The 19,695-nt window shown below is 33.3% G+C and overlaps 2 protein-coding genes across 9 annotated transcripts; one reads left to right on the top strand and one right to left on the bottom strand.

Annotated features, from left to right (window-relative positions):
* The first annotated feature begins 1,583 nt into the window (after window positions 1-1,583).
* LOC108332501 (probable cellulose synthase A catalytic subunit 3 [UDP-forming]) lies at window positions 1,584-9,357 on the top strand. 3 transcript variants are annotated; one of them, XM_017567796.2, is made up of 13 exons: window positions 1,587-1,904; window positions 2,004-2,199; window positions 2,304-2,419; window positions 3,196-3,464; window positions 4,093-4,359; window positions 4,518-4,863; window positions 4,947-5,084; window positions 5,592-5,717; window positions 5,843-6,046; window positions 6,135-6,417; window positions 6,654-6,850; window positions 7,317-7,667; window positions 8,676-9,357. In XM_017567796.2, exons 1-13 carry the CDS (start codon window positions 1,830-1,832, stop codon window positions 9,258-9,260), a joined length of 3,153 nt encoding a protein of 1,050 aa, XP_017423285.1. In that variant the 5' UTR covers window positions 1,587-1,829; the 3' UTR covers window positions 9,261-9,357. The 3 variants fall into 3 exon arrangements, with proteins under 3 accessions (XP_052727107.1, XP_017423285.1, XP_017423286.1); XM_017567797.2 differs by having other exon boundaries at window positions 3,202-3,464; XM_052871147.1 differs by lacking the exon at window positions 8,676-9,357 and having other exon boundaries at window positions 1,584-1,904; window positions 7,297-7,501.
* A 1,196-nt stretch (window positions 9,358-10,553) lies between these two features.
* On the bottom strand, window positions 10,554-19,473 carry LOC108334013 (E3 ubiquitin protein ligase RIN2). 6 transcript variants are annotated; one of them, XM_052870478.1, is made up of 14 exons: window positions 19,377-19,464; window positions 18,317-18,763; window positions 17,689-17,766; window positions 16,983-17,069; window positions 16,750-16,871; window positions 15,147-15,243; window positions 14,950-15,052; window positions 14,506-14,663; window positions 14,265-14,402; window positions 14,107-14,174; window positions 13,791-14,021; window positions 12,382-12,760; window positions 11,832-11,895; window positions 10,554-11,005 (listed from the first exon to the last, which is right to left on the bottom strand). In XM_052870478.1, exons 2-14 carry the CDS (start codon window positions 18,554-18,556, stop codon window positions 10,965-10,967), a joined length of 1,806 nt encoding a protein of 601 aa, XP_052726438.1. In that variant the 5' UTR covers window positions 18,557-18,763; window positions 19,377-19,464; the 3' UTR covers window positions 10,554-10,964. The 6 variants fall into 6 exon arrangements, with proteins under 6 accessions (XP_052726438.1, XP_052726437.1, XP_052726436.1 ...); XM_052870477.1 differs by having other exon boundaries at window positions 19,327-19,457; XM_052870476.1 differs by having other exon boundaries at window positions 19,322-19,457.
* Between the last annotated feature and the right edge of the window lie 222 nt (window positions 19,474-19,695).

The following is a 19,695-nucleotide window of genomic DNA, read 5'->3' on the forward strand; positions in this document are numbered from 1 at the left end:
CGGTTTGTTGTTCACTATCATTCTCAAAATTATCTCGGCCACGTTCACCTTGTCCTCGGCCTCGTCGTCCTCTACTTCCAAGACCTCGGCTCTGAGTTATCCGAGTTTCATTCAATTCAACTTGCGCCTATAATGCTTGATCTAAGGGTTCCAACATCTTTCTCCTCCTTCGTTTGTGGACTTCCAATGACCCAGAGAGTTCTTTCACCGAGAGAACTGACAAGTCCTTTGACTTTTCTATGGCACAATGCTCTCGAAATCAATTGTTAGTGATCTTAAGATTTTCTCCACAACCCGACTAGTTGACATTTTCTCTCTATTCCTGCCGAGTTAATTTTCCACCTTTACTACTTGATCTATATACTCAGCCACCATTTCTTTGTCCTCCATCTTCAAACATTCGAACTCACCTCTAAGACCTTGTAGCCGGACTTGTCTAACATAATTGTCTCCTCTGTATCCCACTTCTAGAATCTCCCATGCCTCTTTTGAAGATGCCGCATTTGTTATCTTCTCGAAACATGTCTCGTCCACCGTATTGTATAAGAAGTACAAAAATGTTCTATCTCTCACTCGTGTCTTCTTTAATACGGTAATTTGTGCCACCGTCTGGTTTTCATCCTTTGCGGGTTCTTGATACACACTCTCCACTATATCCTATACGTCTCGGGATCCCAACATAACCTTCATTTGCAAACACTAATTATCATAATTGGTTTTTTGTGACAATTGTGGCATAGTCATTCCATTGACTACTTTAGCCATCTATCCCTTTTCTCAAGACACTCAAGCACACTCAGTGTTTTCCTCAGAGTGTTTCACTCTTTCTCACTTTTTTACTCTCTTCGACACTCAGAGCATAAAGCTTTGATACCATTTTGTTAAAAAAATGTGACCCACATAAATAATAGGATTCTTTAATTCACTATGGTTATTTTTATTGAACCTTGACAACCTTTAAATAGGTGCGAAAAAAGACTTTGGGTCAAGTAGAAATAATAAAGACTAAAGATAAAATATCAATAGACTCAAAATAAAATATACTTAATCTATCTCTATCTTATATCAATAAAATAAAAATAAAATAATATTGCAGCTAAATAAATGGGAAATCAAAACTACTCATCCCTATTTTATTTCTATAAAATCAAATTAAATATTAGTAGACTCAAACTAATAAAATAAAATTTAAACAAAATTATTAATAAATTCTTAAAATTTAAGTTTTCCAATAAATAACAATATGACCTTTTTTCTTTTTTGTCTGAAACTATACTTTGACATACACAAATTTTATACATCCATTTAATATTATCTTTCTTTACTTTTCAATTTTATAAAAAAAAACTACAAATTTTTTTTTGTTATTTTACTTATAAAGTATGTCATATGAATATGAATGTAGATGTGTGTGACTGTACTATTAGTTCTGTTGTTTTTCTCAATGGATTATAACTCTTGAACTTAGTTAACCATTACACAGAGAAAATGACACGTTGATGAAGGTGGCAAGCTATTGAAGGAGACGTGTGAAAGAGCCTTTGATTTTGTTTTTGTTTTTGTTTTGGTGGCGGAATGATAGATGAAAAAAGAAAGGATAAGAAGGGTGATGGCGGAGAAAAAGAGAGTGAAACAAAAGAGAAGAAAAGAATAATATTTGTAAGTTTTTTTGTCTGTTTTGGCTGAAAAGGAATAACTAAAGGGTGCTTTCTCTCTTAATCAAGTAAAGTGGATTTTGTGTCTTCCTTGAGTTGAAAGGCAAGGGATTAATCTCAACATATATATGAAAAGAAACATGCACTGTTCTATACTGTGACCACTGTCTGTAAATGGAAATCAGTTTGGGGTTGGTTGCAGGCTCCCACAACAGCAATGAATTCATCATCATACGTCAAAATGGACTGGTAAGTTAATTTCTTATACAACATTATACAGTATGATGAAGTTGCTTGTATAACATACGATTATGCATATGGTCTTAAATGTGGTGTGGTATGGTGCAGGAAAGAAGGTTGAAAGAATTAGATGGTAAAAGATGTGAACTATGTGGAGATGATATAGGGATTAATGCAGATGGTGAGCTCTTTGTGGCCTGCAACGAGTGTGCTTTTCCTGTTTGTAAGAGCTGTTATGAGTATGAACGTAGGGAGGGAAACCAAGTATGCCCTCAATGCAAAACAAGATTCAAGCGTCTCAAAGGTATAACAACAATCATTTACACAAATATAACTGCATTTTGAAGGTTCGAAAGAGAAAAAGAATCCAAATTTAAACAATGTTCTCTACTGGGTTGAGTGTTGCAGGGTGTGAAAGAGTTGAGGGGGATGAAGAAGAAGAGGATGATGTTGATGACTTGGAGAATGAACAAGATTTTAATGGAGGAAATCAACAAGATTTGAAAACCACCATGTCTCATGAGGTATATAGTTTTCTTCCAAATATTCCCATAGCCATCTTTCATATGTAATATAGAAACAAGGAACATCAAATTATGTTAAAGTCTCTCTCCTATTTAATTTCTTTATATTGCCTACTCTTTTGTTTCATTACACTGAGTTTTCTTTATGATTTTTCATAATACAAATCAATCCAGATATATATATTTTTAAGACTAATTTTTTAAAATAGAAAAAAATTGTAATAATTTATGGAATCTATATGTTTTAGAAACGCTTGATTCGATCTAATATACATTTGGGATAATAATTAATCATATATATTTAAACTAATATTAATGTGGTGAGGAATATATTAAGTATACCATAACTAGTTGTAAAAATATAATCACATTTAACAAATTCATACTAGAGTGAAGACTGTCATAATTACGTATAATTTTTTTAACAAAACTTAAAATGATAGTACATGTAATTATATTAATAATATAGGATATACTGTATGAGATTAATTTTTTATGTATATTCAGTGAAAATATGCTGACAATCTACGTTTACATTATCGATATAATTTCATTTTCAGATAATTTATTCACAAATAATTTTGCTATTAACAAAATTCACCAAATATTATTAAACATTTTATTGTTAATGTGTATACCTTAGCCATACAAACACTTACATAAAAGTAATACTAATAATTTCAATCTCTGTCATAACAAAACATATAAGCAGAGATTATTTGTTCTAAAAAGTTTTACTTTTACATCTTTTGCATGCATGCAACGTGCTTTTTAAGGAACAGGACGAAGAATTTTCTGAAGAAAATCATGCTTTGGTTCCTTCAAGTTCAACCACATTGAGCAAAGAGATGGTTCCATTGCAAACAAGATCCATGGATCCTTCCAAGGACCTTGCTGCTTATGGCTATGGAAGTGTTGCATGGAAGGAAAGAATGGAGACATGGAAGCAAAGACAAATGAAACTTGGTAATGTGAGAAAAGAAAACGACAACAAGGAAGATTCAAACAACCTTGTAGATGATGATGATGACACTGAATTCCTTATGTAAGTGTTCTTCCAGAGTTCCTTCAGCACTGAAATAAGAGTAAACCAGTTTTTTCATTCCTCCAAGTACAAGACATTGTTGCAGCATTTAGAAGTAAGAAAAATCAAAATAAGACTCTCCATTATCACTGTAGTCCTTAAATTTAATTATTCTTAAAATCATGTTACTCTTTTCACTTAAAGTCACAGAATGTTTGAATTTCCAACTAGGTTGCACTTCCAGAGACCTTTTTATACCTTTCCTACTCTCAAGCACAAAAGTGATAGAACTTCTCACAGATAATAGTGTGCATATATATATATATATATATATATATATATATATATATATATATATATATATATATATATATATATATATATATATATATATATATATATGTATGCATATATATTGACTACTTCCATTTTCAGTTCAATTTTTGTGATTCGTTCTTCAGTTTAGTTCATCTAAGATAGAACCTCTCAACAGGTAACAGGCTTATTAGTACATAGTTGAGGAATTCTATCCATTTTGATGACTTATTGTCTCTAAATTTAATAGCATTTAACTTTCTACCAAAGATACACACATACGCACACAAAATTATATATTATGATCAAATTATGTGTTTCTTTTGTTGGTCAGAATGGATGAAGGAAGACAGCCATTATCACGAAAGATGTCTGTTCCATCAAGTCAAATTAACCCTTACCGAATGGTAATACTAATGAGGCTAGTTGTTCTTGGATTCTTCTTCCATTACCGAGTTGTGAACCCTGTAGAACATGCCTATGCTTTGTGGCTGGTGTCAATAATTTGTGAAATTTGGTTCACTCTTTCATGGATTCTAGACCAGTTTCCTAAGTTGCTTCCAGTCATGAGAGAAACTTATCTGGACAGGCTTTCCTTGAGGCAAGTAATCTACAAAATATTTTTCCATATATATAGATATATACACACACATATGTAATGTTTGTAGCTTTTACTGAATGATTAATCATTGGTATATAATTTTATGTGATGTTTCATTGCATGTTTATTGACAGAAGTTAATGTACTTGTACATGTAGGTATGAAAAGGAAGGGAAAGCTTCTCAACTTTCTCCAATTGATATATTTGTGATCACAGTGGATCCACTAAAAGAGCCTCCTCTTGTGACTGCGAACTCAGTTCTTTCCATTTTAGCCATGGATTACCCTGCTGAAAAGGTGTCCTGTTATGTATCTGATGATGGGGCAGCAATGCTAACATTTGAGGCTTTATCTGAGACTTGTGAATTTGCAAAGAAATGGGTTCCTTTTTGTAAGAAGTTTAGCATTGAGCCAAGAGCTCCTGAATGGTACTTTGCTGAGAAGATAAACTACCTAAATGACAAGGTGCATCCATCATTTGTGAAAGAGAGAAGAGAAATGAAGGTAGAAATGTCAGCATGACTTGGATAATTTATCCAATGAATCTTCATGTTATATCATAACTGGTTATTTTCATTATATTACAGAGAGAATATGAAGAGTTTAGAGTTCGAATTAACTCTCTGGTTGCAAAGTCTAGGAAGGTCCCAGAAGAAGGGTGGACAATGCAAGATGGAACACCATGGCCTGGAAATAATGTTCGTGATCATCCAGGAATGATACAGGTTAGTAAAATTCAAGAGTAAATCGAGTCTGTATTGATCTTGTAAAGGATTTTGCCACTGTCATTTAATTACTGTTTTCATAGTAAGTAGTTGATTTTCAGAATAGCTATTTTAAAAGTAGTTTCTGACTGGTTAATTGTAGAAACTTTTTAACACTAACACTGCACACACAAACATAGTTTCAAAATTCAAGGATTTCCACGTTAAATAAAGATAAAAAAATTGAGTATCGTATAATAAAAATGAAAATGAAAAGGCATAAACTCATTATTTTAAAGTTTTGGATTAAAAATGGTGTGAATTCTTTATGTGATTGGACTCATGTTTTATTGGTGTTATATTTTCTTTGAAAAGATTCATTAGTGATATCAGATATTATATATATATATATATATATATATATATATATATATATATATATATATTGAACACAAACTAAATTCTTATGCATATATTTCCATTTTTGTATGATTAACTTTGTGATTGTCAACGCTAATTCTTTCTCAGGTTTTTCTTGGAGAAACTGGGGGACATGACATTGATGGCAAGGAATTGCCACGCCTGGTATATGTTTCTAGAGAAAAAAGACCAAATTTCAATCACCACAAAAAAGCAGGGGCATTAAATGCATTGGTAAGCGACCTAAAAAATAATGAAGGATAAAAGAACCTTGATAAAGCTCTACAATGTTATGCAATTATTCAGTTGACATCAATGCAAATCTGATATAATTCTGCATTGATGATTCCATCAAACAGGCTAGAGTGTCTGCAGTACTTTCCAATGCCCCTTTTGTGTTGAACTTGGACTATGATCATTACATCAACAATAGCAAGGTTGTAAGAGAGGCGATGTGTTTCATGATGGATCCAGTAGTAGGAAAAAGGGTCTCCTATGTGCAGTTCTCACAGAGATTTGATGGTATTGAACAACATGCCAATCAAACAAATGGATTCTTTGATGTATGAATGCTCTTAAGAAACACTGAATTATTTCTCTTAATTTCACTTGTAAATGGACTTACAATAAACTATTTCTCTTCTCTGTTAGATTAACATGAAAGGCTTGGATGGTATACAAGGACCTACATATGTTGGAACAGGATGTGTCTTTAGAAGGCAAGCACTTTATGGTTTTGATTCTCCAAGAAACAAGAAGCCTCCAACCAAGACATGCAATTGTTGGCCAAAGTGGTGTTGTTGTGGATGTTGTTTCATGGGGAACAAGAAGAAGAAGTTCAAGAAACTGAAGTTTGAGATATTGGAAAACAGTCATAGTAAAGTACATTCTGAAGCATCTGCAGTTGAAGGTTCTCTGAATCATATTGAAAATGGTACTGAAGATAAGCATTGCACAGTTAGTATTTGGCAGCATATTATATTTAATTCTCTTAAGCCTTGTCATGCATATCAATGATTATTCTGAAATGCATATCCAATTTAGGAACACTTTACTTTTCAATTGTTCTTTGGAAGAAAATATAAGGTTCAGTGAAGGAGCTTATGAAATAGGAACCAAATGATTTTATAAATCATTGTCTGATATAAAAAAGTAAAACCTTGAATGTAGGCACAGAAGATGAAAAATTAGCTCAGATTTCAAATCCAAAGTTTGCCAAGAAATTTGGACAATCTCCTATCTTTGTTGCATCTACTCAACTGTTGGATGGTGAGACACTCAAACATGGAAATCTTGCTTCTCAACTTACAGAAGCAATACATGTCATTAGTTGTGGCTATGAAGAGAAAACAGAATGGGGAAAAGAGGTAACGCAACCATTTCACTAATGTGATCTTCTAAGGAGGTTGTGCTTGGACCAACTTCTACATAAGCACTTTTGAAAAGAAAATAAGAAAAAAAACGGACTTCTCCATAGAACAAAATTAAGGGTTAGTCCTTTTACATTGATACATTTTTTTTTAGAATTCATTACGGAGAGATTACATAAATATGACTTGAGTCTAAATTATATAAAAGATTGACATTATTTCCAACCAAAAACCTAAAGACAACAAGTTTATGGGTCTTCTTCCTTATATGATGCTTAATATTCTCATTTTTACTCAATATGAGACTTAGACTCATACCTGGATTCTCAACAATAATTTTAACTTATGGAGAAGTTAAGCTTACTTTTTCTTCTTATTTTTCTTTCTGATAAAAAAGTTGTCTTAACAGTTCAAAAATTTCTTATTCAAGTTGCAACTTGTAGCCATTGTTTCAATTTCTCAGGTTGGGTGGATATATGGTTCAGTTACAGAAGACATATTAACAGGTTTTAAAATGCATTGTCATGGATGGAGATCTATATATAGTATTCCTCAAAGACCAGGATTTAAAGTATCTTCTCCAAGAAACCTTTCTAGTGGTTTGCAACAAGTCTTTCAATGGGCACTTGGATCAATGGAAATATTCATGAGTAAACATTGCCCTCTTTGGTATGGATATGGAGGAGGATTAAAGTGGTTACAACGAATTTCTTACATAAATGCAATAGTATATCCATGGACATCAATACCTTTGGTGGTGTATTGTACCCTACCTGCTGTTTGCTTGCTCACTGGCAAATTTATCATTCCTGAGGTATGAAGCTTACTTTTAGCCAAAAGAGCTGTTCAATTTTCTGATTTCATGTTCTGATTGAAAATAAAGGACATGAATGTTAGTTGATTAGGAAGTTAGTTACACATGGGTTGGTGCAATAAACTCTTCAAATAGGAACGTGTGTAATCTATTTGATAATATTTAATCAAACCAAATGTTACCTTCTCAACATCATGTGTAATTTAGTTGACATGAGTTTGTGAGAGATAATCTGAGTTGGATTCCCACATAATTCATCCTTGAAGAGAGACAGAGTTTTATGTGTGACTAAATCCTGAAATTAGAATTAGCCTAATACTCAGTCTCAAACTCTGAAGCTTGTGCACACTCTTCAGGTTCTACCAGAAAGTCAAAAACTCTGATCCTTAAAATTCACATTATATACCATTTCCTATTCCTCCTAAATCCCTTCAATTAGAAAGAGAAGCATGGCTAGAACGTAATACTCCCTTGGTTTTTAGTTTTTTGGTTCATATATCGGTTTTTCCTTAGGGGGAAAGGGAAAGAGATACTTATAAATTGAGGGGGAAAAGAGAAGGGCAATAAATGGGGAAAGATGACTTGGTTTCTACTTGTTGAAGATCCACGGTGATTAGAGATAAGACGAATTTATAGTATATAAGTGTGTGCAAACCTTACCTTACAAACCAGTTTTGTAAAATTAAGTTAACTACTTCTTAACATGATATCAAAGCCATAAATTAGTGTCTATCTTAACGAAATTTGTTGTTTTTTAGGCCTATAGTTAAACCACTATTAAACCATCCATTAATACTTAGTTCCACGTTTGAGATGAGAGGTGTGTTGGAGATCCAACATTAATTAAAGATAAGACAAATTTATAGTATATAAGTGGATGCAAACTTCATAATACAAACCGGTTTTATAGGTCCGAGTTAAGTTTAAAGTTCACTTTTTATCACTACCATAATATTGCAAAATAAAATCTGCATTATCTTATTATCAATATTATTGTTGGCATTGCAGCTCAGCAACACAGCTGGCATGTGGTTTGTGTCTCTTTTCTTCTGCATTTTCACCACAAGTCTGTTAGAGATGAAATGGAGTGGTGTCACAATTGATGAGTGGTGGAGAAATGAGCAATTTTGGGTGATTGGAGGTGTGTCAGCACATTTTGTTGCAGTGTTCCTGGGGATGTTTAAGGTGTTGGCAGGTGTAAATACAAACTTCATAGTGACATCAAGGGAAGATGATGAGAAGGAGCATTCTGACATGTTTGCTTTGAATTGGACCACTTTACTGATCATACCAACAACGTTGCTGATACTGAACATAATTGCTGTGGTTGCTGGAGTCTCAAATGCAATAAACATTGGGTTTGAGGCTTGGGGGCCTCTACTTGGTAAACTCTTGTTTTCTTTTTGGGTGATTCTTCACTTGTATCCATTCCTAAAAGGCATGGTAGGTAGGCATAACAGGACTCCTACCATTGTTATTGTTTGGGCAATCCTTCTTGCCACTTTCTTTTCTGTCTTGTGGGTGAAAATTGATCCATTTTTACCCAAGTCAAGTGGGCCAATTCTAGAGGAATGTGGATTGGATTGCAATTAGCTACAATTTTGCCAACCCAAATGCTACCATGCATGATTCATGGATGATAATTTTTCCAGTGCAAAGTAGAAACTGTTTGGCATTTTGCCACTTTTAACTTGTATCATTTGTATGTTTTATTCAAATCTTGACTCTAGCTTGGGGGACATAATTATTTGAAAGAATTTTTGGGACAAGTAAGTGTTTACCTGATTCTTTGCCTTTTAACAACAGAAGACAGCATGATTGTAATATTGTACTGTACTTTTATGTTTATGAAACACTTATGCGTAACACAATCATATACCAATTATATATATATATATATATATATATATATATATATATATATATATATATATATATGTGTGTGTGTGTGTACATTAGATAACTTAATTATTCTTTACTTTTAACGAACTATTACATTCTTTTATAGACAATTGCATTTTGTATCATGTCTAGATCATGTGAAGTATATTTTTTTTTATCTTTCTAAGAGTTTTTCTTTTATAATGTTAATAATAGATATTGATATGAGAATTAAGAATTTTTTATTAATCTTATTACTGGATAGAATTTACAAACAATATACATGTAATTGACAAATTAATTTCTATGAACATATATTTTATCTTCTTATCTCCTTTTTATGTTCTCCTTGTTTTCTTTTGTAGTTGTGAATTTTTCAATACTTTTAGTCTCAAGTGGAAAGGTAAATCCATGAGAATTATGTAAATATTACAAAAGACAATTAAATATAAAATGTTTACCATACTTTGTTTCTGGGTTGCAGTCTTTTCTAAGATTCATTTCTTTTTTCTACTTCACAATTCTCTTAAAATAAATTATTTTCCAAATTATTGTTGACTACTATTTCACGAGATTTTTTAATGGATAATATGATGTTAAACGAGTTTTCTAAAAGTACTGAACTATATATGTATTAAATTTTAATTATGTTTGGACAACATAAACACTTAAAAATGAAATAAATAAACTTTTTCATTCATGTTACTCCTAGTAACTGTAACGCATAAAGTAATTTTTAAGTAATCCTATAAAATATAACATTGAATGCACTATTTGTTTTGAAAACAAAAAACTAATTTAGAATAAATTTTCAAGAACATCCATGAAAGTAGAACCGAGAGAATATTATATAATGAGTGTCCCCTAATTTGCAAAATGAATAAATATTATCCACTATTAATTGGGGTTTGAGAAAATGTATTCGAAAATGTGCTGGTACCACTCCTTAATTAAATATAGTTTATAAGAGATTGGAATTAGATATGTTGCCTGACCAATATTGAGTGAGTTTAAGATAATTGATATGTATATTATCCCTGTCTCTCTCTGCCAACCCCACAAAATGGAGTGGGGAGTGGAAAGAAAATTACAAGATAATTTTGGAGGTAGCAACATATTCAAAATTACAATTCAAACGGAACAATGACAGATAGGAACTTGCCCAGCTTTGGGAACATACCCCACATTTATTTTACTACTGATTCAAGTAGAAGAGAGAGAAAGAGAAAGAAAATGCCTATATATTTTCTGCTATCTTTCTTCAGTACAACAGATTGAATGTGCTGACTCTATATACATAAAATGAAGCCTATGCCTTTTCAAGGGACATAAAACGTAGTGCCTCTACATCCTTCATTCTTCATAATATTCCTTGAGGTGTAAAATAATACCTTAGTAAATCACATTTGAAGAAGATTATTCACAGTAACCATAACAGAATTTGTTCTTTGCAAGTCCTGCAAGCAATGTCAAATGCTTTGGATTTTAATACACGTTACATAAAGCAACCAATCTACACAATCAAATAAAGGACCCAAAATAACAAGTAAAACCCCTTAACTGTCATATTTGGAAAATAAAACCTTAAAGAGAGAAAAATAGATAATACATGCAGTGATATTGTAGAAACAATTTATATTGCATCCAAGTACATCCCCATCAACTATTATATTTGAAAAATAAACCCTTGAAACTTTGATTAAATAATTGAGCACTTGGTGTAAAATTTTGCATTCTCTATATGTAAATTTGTTGACTTTAATAATAACTGTAAAAAGCTAAAGTCTCATCAACCAAAGACTATAAAAGGTGAGGACAATTTTGACCTTATAAGCCAATTTTATATGATTAAATTAGACTAAACCACTTTGTAAGAAAAACTACCTTAAAAATCATAATAATTTTTTTTGGCTTGATTACAGTATAACACTTACACTAACAAACGCTTTATCCAATGTCTATTATCCAAGAGAAAATAGAGGTGGCAATCCAAGATGATGAAAATTTTCAACATCATTTTTTACTTTACTCTTGCCTTGAAAAGTTGAGAATGAACTCTGATGATAACATGTTTGCTCGTAAAAGCAATCACACGTGTCCATCCAGTGCTATTATTTCATTCACAATGAAAGTTTAAGGGTATACTACCTAGACAATTTCTTTAGTTGCCTGCTATAGCCATAATTGAGTACATGTCATGGATTTGTGACAATACAGATATCCTCCTATTACTAGAGCCAATCCGCGAACAAATAAAGAGAAGGCAGTAGATTAACGTCTCACTTATGCTAGAAGGACGAGGTTGAACGGAAGATTCAAGGAAGATTTTTGTGTATATGCCATGACTCTGGCAGAAGGGGAAAAAAAGAAGAGGAGGGAGTGAATTCAGATACTTCTGTTTAAATTTTTCCTGTCACAAAGTTAGCCCAAACAAATTCTATCTACCATTTTATAACATGATATCACATTCAGAGTTTGATTAACCCATCAGTACATTGTTATCCATGTATTGCACAAGTCAAAATGCAAATGACAGTGTATTACAGATAATACTGCTTTGTCAAATCTATCATTTTCAAATATCATATACTGTGGTGGCATTGAATAAACACGAAGTGCAGAATCAAGAATAACAGACCACTTTAAGTTCACTTCTAAGCAGACGGGGCATCTATCTGAGTAGTTACTATAACAGCATATTAAAGTAGACAATCTAAACTGCTTTTGTCGGTCATCAAGCATCAGCATGCTTATTATTAGATGCTCAGACAAAACTATTCTGAACAAACTGAAATAATTATAAATATCATGCTGCAAATAATCTCAAACACACCTGGAATATCATGTCATCTGGAATATGAGGTAGAACCTCCCGAACAGTCTCAGCCATGGCAAGCATATTAGCCACATTATCATTTGGAGGCTGTGAAGCAGTCCTTAAATGTAAACTACCAGTTCGTCCTAATGATCTTCCATTAGGGGGAGGAATGGTTGAAGCACTCGCAGAAGCCTGAGAGGGATTAATGGGCCAAAGGTTCCAAGAAGAATCTTCAAAGGCAGTCTGAGCATAGGTTTCTCCAACAGATGCAAGATGCCTCATCATCATTTGAACTCTTCCCAATCCAACTGTTCTCATAGCAGTAGACGGACCGGCTCCATCAACACCTTGATTTGGCCAAGAATGCAACCAACCTGAGTCCAGCCCTGCACCCCTAGATAAGAAAAAGTAAAATCAGTAAAATAAAATGCATCAATCCATGGAAGATAACAAATCTATATATTTTGACTGCAGCAGACAACTACTAAGTATGTCAATATAAAGTAGAGATAAAAGTGCTAATCAACCATTCTTTTCTTATAATAAATCAAATATGAGAAAGTTGGGTAATATTTCCTTACATCAGTTATTGAGATAATTTATTTTAGAGTCGGTATCCTTTAGTTTTGATTCTTGATCATATTTTGTTTCTCAAATAGATGGATTCGGTTTCTTAATACAAAAAATTTAAGCTACTATACATTAAAAGAAAAAAGCATCATTTGGAGAGCTAATACAATCCGATGCTTGGCTTTCTACAGAATTTGATTTGAAACCCAAGTGATAATATATTTCTCTTCCAAATCTCTTTCCAACGGTAAAGTCAGTGAACGAAAAACTTGTTCTCCCCTATAAATATCTTTTAAAGACAAATAGGCCTAAACAGTTACATCTCCTGATACCCATACCACGTACTTCCAAAGCTAGCCAGTCATTTTATACCATGCTGAGAGGTGACCAGGCAACATCAGAATTGCCACCTTGGAATTCTTTTTCTTGCCTTGGGTCTCACCAGACTCTGCAATCACTTTCAATGCCTTTTGTCAGGTTTTAGTAGCAAAAAGGAACAAAAGGGCATGCTGCAGTGTCCTCCTTTTCAGGGTTGTGGTGTTTATGGTTGAAGCAAACATAGATCATAGGTCTCCATCAGAGATTCCTATCAGGCTCCTTTTATTGAAAGAACAGTTTTATTGGCTTCCTCAAGGTTTCCAGGTGCTTCTTGATTGAATTCTACTGAGTGATTAGGGAATTCTGTTGAGTTGATTTCTTTCCTTTTATTATTTGTTAGGCACTTGTGCTTGGTAGATTTTATATCACCTCAGTTGTGTTTAATAACTTTTCAAAATAAAAAATTAACAGATAAATAAATTTTAAATTCAAAAGAGAGACAGAAGGTCATGTAGCATTGAGTATGAAGATTAAACCTCCAAGTAACACCTTCAGGAGTGTTTAGTGTCTGATTTGGATACAATCCGGTAGGCATGGCATGTCTAGCATTGTTTGGCCGGTCTAATCCAGCACTAATTTGGCGTGCAAGCTGTTCATCACTAGACATAGTCCCTGTGTCAGAGCTTGCTTCATTTTCAGGCACTCCCTCAAAAAGTGGCTTTCGACAAGTTGGACAAGTATACATCTCAGTCAGGCCTTGATCCAACCTGAAATCAGTAAAGCAACCAATAGCCCCTCACAAAAATTAACCCAAAGAGAAAAAGATAGAGATGTCCATAAAAACAACCATACCAAGATCTTAAACATGCAAGATGGAAGAGATGATTGCAGTTTAGCTTTTTAGCCTTAGCCATTGGTTCCTGTCATAAACACATCCATAATATTACTCAAAAATACATCTAATAATACCAAGATTAATCACAAAGAAAGAGTTCAGAAATCTAGCATACTCTACAAATAGCACATTCATCATCATACGCTCTTAGCTCCTCTGTTGTTGCATCAGGAAGAGCTGCATGAAGTGTTCCTAGAGCTATCCTTAGTTTGATAAAGCCTTTTATGCGATTAACTATTGCACTAAGTAATGCCTGCTCAAAACAGCACCAATGATTACAAGTACTTAATAAACAAATGTCAGTTAAATTTCTGTGGACAGTAAAATTCACAAAGAATTAAGAAGGAAGTAACTACACGTATATTTAGAAATAGCACTGCATCTACAAGATGGAAAGCCATGCCATGAAGCCTCCATATATACAAGTAATGGCCAAGTGCCATGAAAAATGTAGCCATGTCTAGGAAAAACCCCAAGTTACGAATAAGAATTCCCTTCCATTCCAACAATGAACCTGCAGTCAAACCACTCAATCAGGAAAGCTAGAATTAAGTTCCTCCAAACAAAAAGAGAAAATATTTGTCTTAAGAAACCAAGCTGTACATATTCATGCAGACAAACCAAAGAAAATTAGTGATTATTTCAAATAACAGACTTATATTTCAAAAAGATAAAAAAAAAATATTAGAATTGGAAACCAACAAAGTAAAGAGAACATCCAGAGGAAAATTTTTTTCTTAATACCCAGTCATATAATTGACTTATTAAATGCTTAAAAAACAGACTTTTATCCGAACTACCTGCAGTTAATGTGTCAAGCAGTTTAGGTGATCGGAAATCCCTATTGCAAGCTGAATGATGCAGCCATATGTCAAGCAACTGAAAGCCATGTACCAAAATAGCCTACAATTTATATTACAGAAAAGATTAAACCAGGCATCACTTCCCCACTGGAACCTAAACAGGTGATAAAAATGTATCTCAGCAGTCTAAATACCTGTAGGGTCTCAAAAGCAATACTGAAAGGCTCAAAGAATAATAGCAGATACATAGAGGACCCATGTGTTCTATATATTGTCAGACAAAGCCTTATCCTACGAGCATACAGAAGTTGTCAGAAGCATGTCAAAGCTATCAAATTACAATAATAACAAAAATTGTTTCAGCTGTCATGAAATTCAATATAATCAGATTCAATGTACATTGCTCATACTATAAATTCAAAAAGGAAAAGCGTAAATTCTACACCCTTAGCTCCCAAAAAAACACTTTAGAAACTATAGTTGGTGATTGTCATGACTCATTTACAAGCAACGTTTGAAATTATGAATTAGATTAAAAAAAAACACCTTTCAGATAGATGCCAAATGGGTAGAGTATCAACTGAAGCTAGTTCATCAAATGAGGTTAAACAAAGAAGAGCCTAATTAACCACTAGGATTTGGTTATTAATCCCAGATAGCAGCACAGAGTAGCCAACTCTTAACCACGACTGGGATAGCTGTATACGGAGAATTGGATACAAGATAAACAATTATAACAAATCCAAAACTAATGTTAGGTTTATAATTAATGATCAAAAGTCTTTTTAAGCTAAAGAATGAAGTCAATTGAAATAAAGAAAGGAAGATAATCGAATTTCTAAGAAGAAAAAGAAAAAACAGGGATGCAACAGAACAATTTGCGGATTTTTAGTACTATGTAGTGTGAAGAATACGCTACACAACACAGATAAATACAACCATGTCACACATATGCCATAGTTAGGTAACAGAAACTAAGAAAGACTCCAGCTCATTATCACTCATGTTCTTTTAATGGCAAAAGAGAGTCTACAGTTGTAAAGGGAAAATAAAGTCAGTTCCCAAAAACAAAGAGATAATATGGCATATCTTTTTCAAACAATAGGTTGCTTAAATGTTTTATGTTGAACAGCAAACAAGCTAAGAAAATAGAAATATAAAATAAAAGCTGGCTGTGTTTGAACTTATATTACAAGATAGATAGATCATAGAGCAAAAAGGATACGAAGACATAAAATAAATTAAAAGGAAGATAGTTACATAAAAGATAAGACAACAATAAAAGAGGAAACAGAAAAAAGAAGGCAGAAAGATGGAAAGGGAGCTATTGTGCAGAACAAGGAGTCTTAGCCAGAAAAGGGATGGATCAGGATTAAATTTTGTGAGCTTGGCCAAAATGTGTATCGACTATCAAGGTTTGTCCAAAAAATGCAATAGGGAATTGCAGCACATCACTATCCTCCACAATTTGACTCCCGTTCTGGCTGCTATTTGTGCATAGGAAAAATGTGATGCTACAAGTTTCCTTGTAGTGGCCAGCAGTCACCATGCTCCATTATGGAACAACAGCTGCACTATTGGCCACTATTGATAACTGAGTGGCTTAATTATCAAACTGAGATGCATATTAGCAGATTTTATGTACAGAGCAGGATATGAATCTCATTGGAAGCATTGTGTCCAGGACAAAAGCCATCCCCAAGTAGGGAATAGAAGAATATCAAGTATCTTAATAATGGTAATTGCAATGGCAATAATATGAACAATATTGCTACAGAAAAACAGAGAATTTAGTACCAGAGAACATCAGCCATGAAAACAAATAATAATGCCGAATATACACGAAGATACGTCCAGGGTGTAGCAGATGGAGATGCATTCAGCCGTTCCAAACGATCTCTAGCTAAAGCTTGAAACATCTATGCAATATGTTGAGCATATCAGAACAAGTTACTAAACACTTTCTTTGTTTTTACATATCAAATCTAAACAGAATTGTCTCTATTTGTTCTTTTTAGAGTAATATCTACCTTCAGTGAGCAAAGCACAGTCAACCAAGTTGACCAAAGACCTGCTTGGTAAATTGTTGGTGGCACAATCAGTGGTAGAAATGTTCCCTGTCCATCCATCATTGAATATAAATAACAACTAAGTAGTGTCAATTCATGACCGATAAACATTACACAGTTCATCAATGACAGAGTTCTTAATGCCAATAAACTTCTCAATTACACAATGTTTTCAAAAAATAAAAAAAATGAAAGTGGATAGTTCAAATAATAATGATAATGATAATCATAAAGATGTTTCCCTTGGCATCCTAGCAAATCAAACTGGCTAGTAAAAGAAAAACATCATAGAACCTATTCACTGCCACTTATGGTTAGACATGTCACATTATTATTTGTTTATCCAGAGACTCCATCCACAATTTAGATATATAAGAAACACTGGAAATTGATCATGTAAATTAGGTGATTAAATCCTGCTTAAACACACATCTTAGGAGCCATTCCAACACCAGACCACAAAAAGTTCTGCATTCAACATAACAGAAGAATGGGAGACATGAGAAAAGTGAGGCTCGTAGGTCCCATCTATACATCAGACACAATATACTCTATTAAGTGATTTAAAAAAAAAAACATATAATTTAGCAATATAAATTGTCAACAATAATCAGAATAAAGTCACAATGACATGTTTGATAAACCAGTGAAACAAAAAAGCACTAACCTTGTAAATGACATAATTAACTAGACGCTCAATCAGTTTACGAGTTTCAGAAGCATATAACTCTGAGAAAAACACAGCCTGCAAGTGATAAGAGGGCTCATTAACAGTAATAAGTATATTAACTGATATACAATATTAACAAGATTTATCCTATCATGGACAAAAACCATGGGCACCTTAGCCTGCAAGATTGCTAAGAAAGTAAAAAATGGAAGAAAAAGAAGAAAAACTAAACAATGTGTAAACTGATACCCTTCTCTAATGAAGAAAGTGTGTCCCAAATCTCTGGCAGTGAACAGATTAATGATAACATGCCAATTTTTTCCAGAAACTATATTAGATTATTCTTGCATCAACTCACTAGGGCAAAATAGGAAAAACGCCACAAGAAAATTACACCGATGCACCTGGTCATTCTACACCAGAGCTACTTATCTCTCCCTCTATCTTTAGTTTGTAACGAGGCAAGTGAGACTCTTGACATAAAGTTAAGCACGCAGATATATTGAATGATATTATTATACACAACCTCAGCCCAGGCTGAACATACAGGCCACCACAAACCAACATCATACATTGGCATAATACATGAATTCTTAGTAACCAACACTCAATATAACAAACTCACCTTGATACAAAGATTAAGAAGGACAAATAAATTGATCATGCAATTCAGCAGTAGCCCTATGGTGGTGTACAAACCCGAGGGCAACTCAATGTCTTGGCTGGCATCGTCCAAGTGAATTAAATTCCAGCCTATTAGTCCATCTGATCTAAGTTTATCCAAAGACAAGTCTGTGCAGAACTGAAGACCCACAAAGCTTAGAAATGTAGAAACCGCCGAAACTGCTATAACCCTCAAAGCCATTACTAATAATAACTTCAGCCTCTTTGCCCACAAAAATTATCTGAATTTTCATCTGACTGTAATTATTATAGAGAATCCTTTGCCCATCATAAAAATGGTTCAAAATCAAATGGAACCAGAGGGCAAAGTCAATAAATCAGCTTAAAAGAACACCATCATTCTGCTACAGCTTTTACCATGTCAGGTCTCCGGATAAAATAGGATACCCTAAAAGAGAAAGAATTAACAAAGTCATCAGCTAAAAAAAACAAAAAAGGATGCATAATAGAAAACCCTGAACCCAGTGAAGGCAATCCACAACCCATTTCCCGGCTAGGGAATTTACACAACCAAAAGGAAAAAAGGTAATATTCAAATTTGCAACTGCAAGCACTAAATGAACGCAGAGTCAAGGCAAGTGCGAATTTCAAACTTTTCCTAGGGAGTTATCAATACCCAAACTTCAAAAGCGACTTCCCTTCCAATTCAAATTCAACACCAACAAAATAGAACCGAAATTAATAGAATCCCATTTCTCTCCAACACAAAATCCTCCCACCGATCACCGGCAAATCCACTAATCAAGCTCAAAATCCTTGAAAACCCTAAAATCATGGTTCGCAGATGATGGAGAATTTGTAACAAACACAAATCAATCATAAAATTCAACGGGTAATAGATGGGAAAGTTGATAAATAAAACAATTTTATTGTATCTGAAAATGGATAACTGCAAAATCAAAATTGGAAGAAAGAAAAAGGAATGAAAATGAAACACGCAAAGAACCTGACTCGATCTAGGAGGATGGAGAGGAAAGGAGCGTTGGGGTTTGTGCAATTACCATTCGCATCGGAATCAAGACAAAGCCAGGAAAGAGAGAGAGAGAGAGGGAGAATTTAGGTGGAAAGAGAAAGAGATAGAAAAAGAAAAAGAAAAAATAAATAAAAACTATATATACCATACCGTGTCAATAATTTTGGAGAAATTTTTAAAATAATTACTTGTTAAAATTAAAGGCAAAATTGTTACATTAAAATATTCATTCAAGTAGTTGAACATTTCTTTCTAAAAGTTATGTTATTAAATTTACTTAAATAAAATTGTATAACTCAACTAATAATGGAACAAAAAAAATTATAAAATGATGAAATTTTTTTGAA

Source organism: Vigna angularis, chromosome 11 (genome assembly GCF_016808095.1).
Source record: "Vigna angularis cultivar LongXiaoDou No.4 chromosome 11, ASM1680809v1, whole genome shotgun sequence".
Taxonomy (NCBI): Eukaryota; Viridiplantae; Streptophyta; class Magnoliopsida; order Fabales; family Fabaceae; genus Vigna; species Vigna angularis.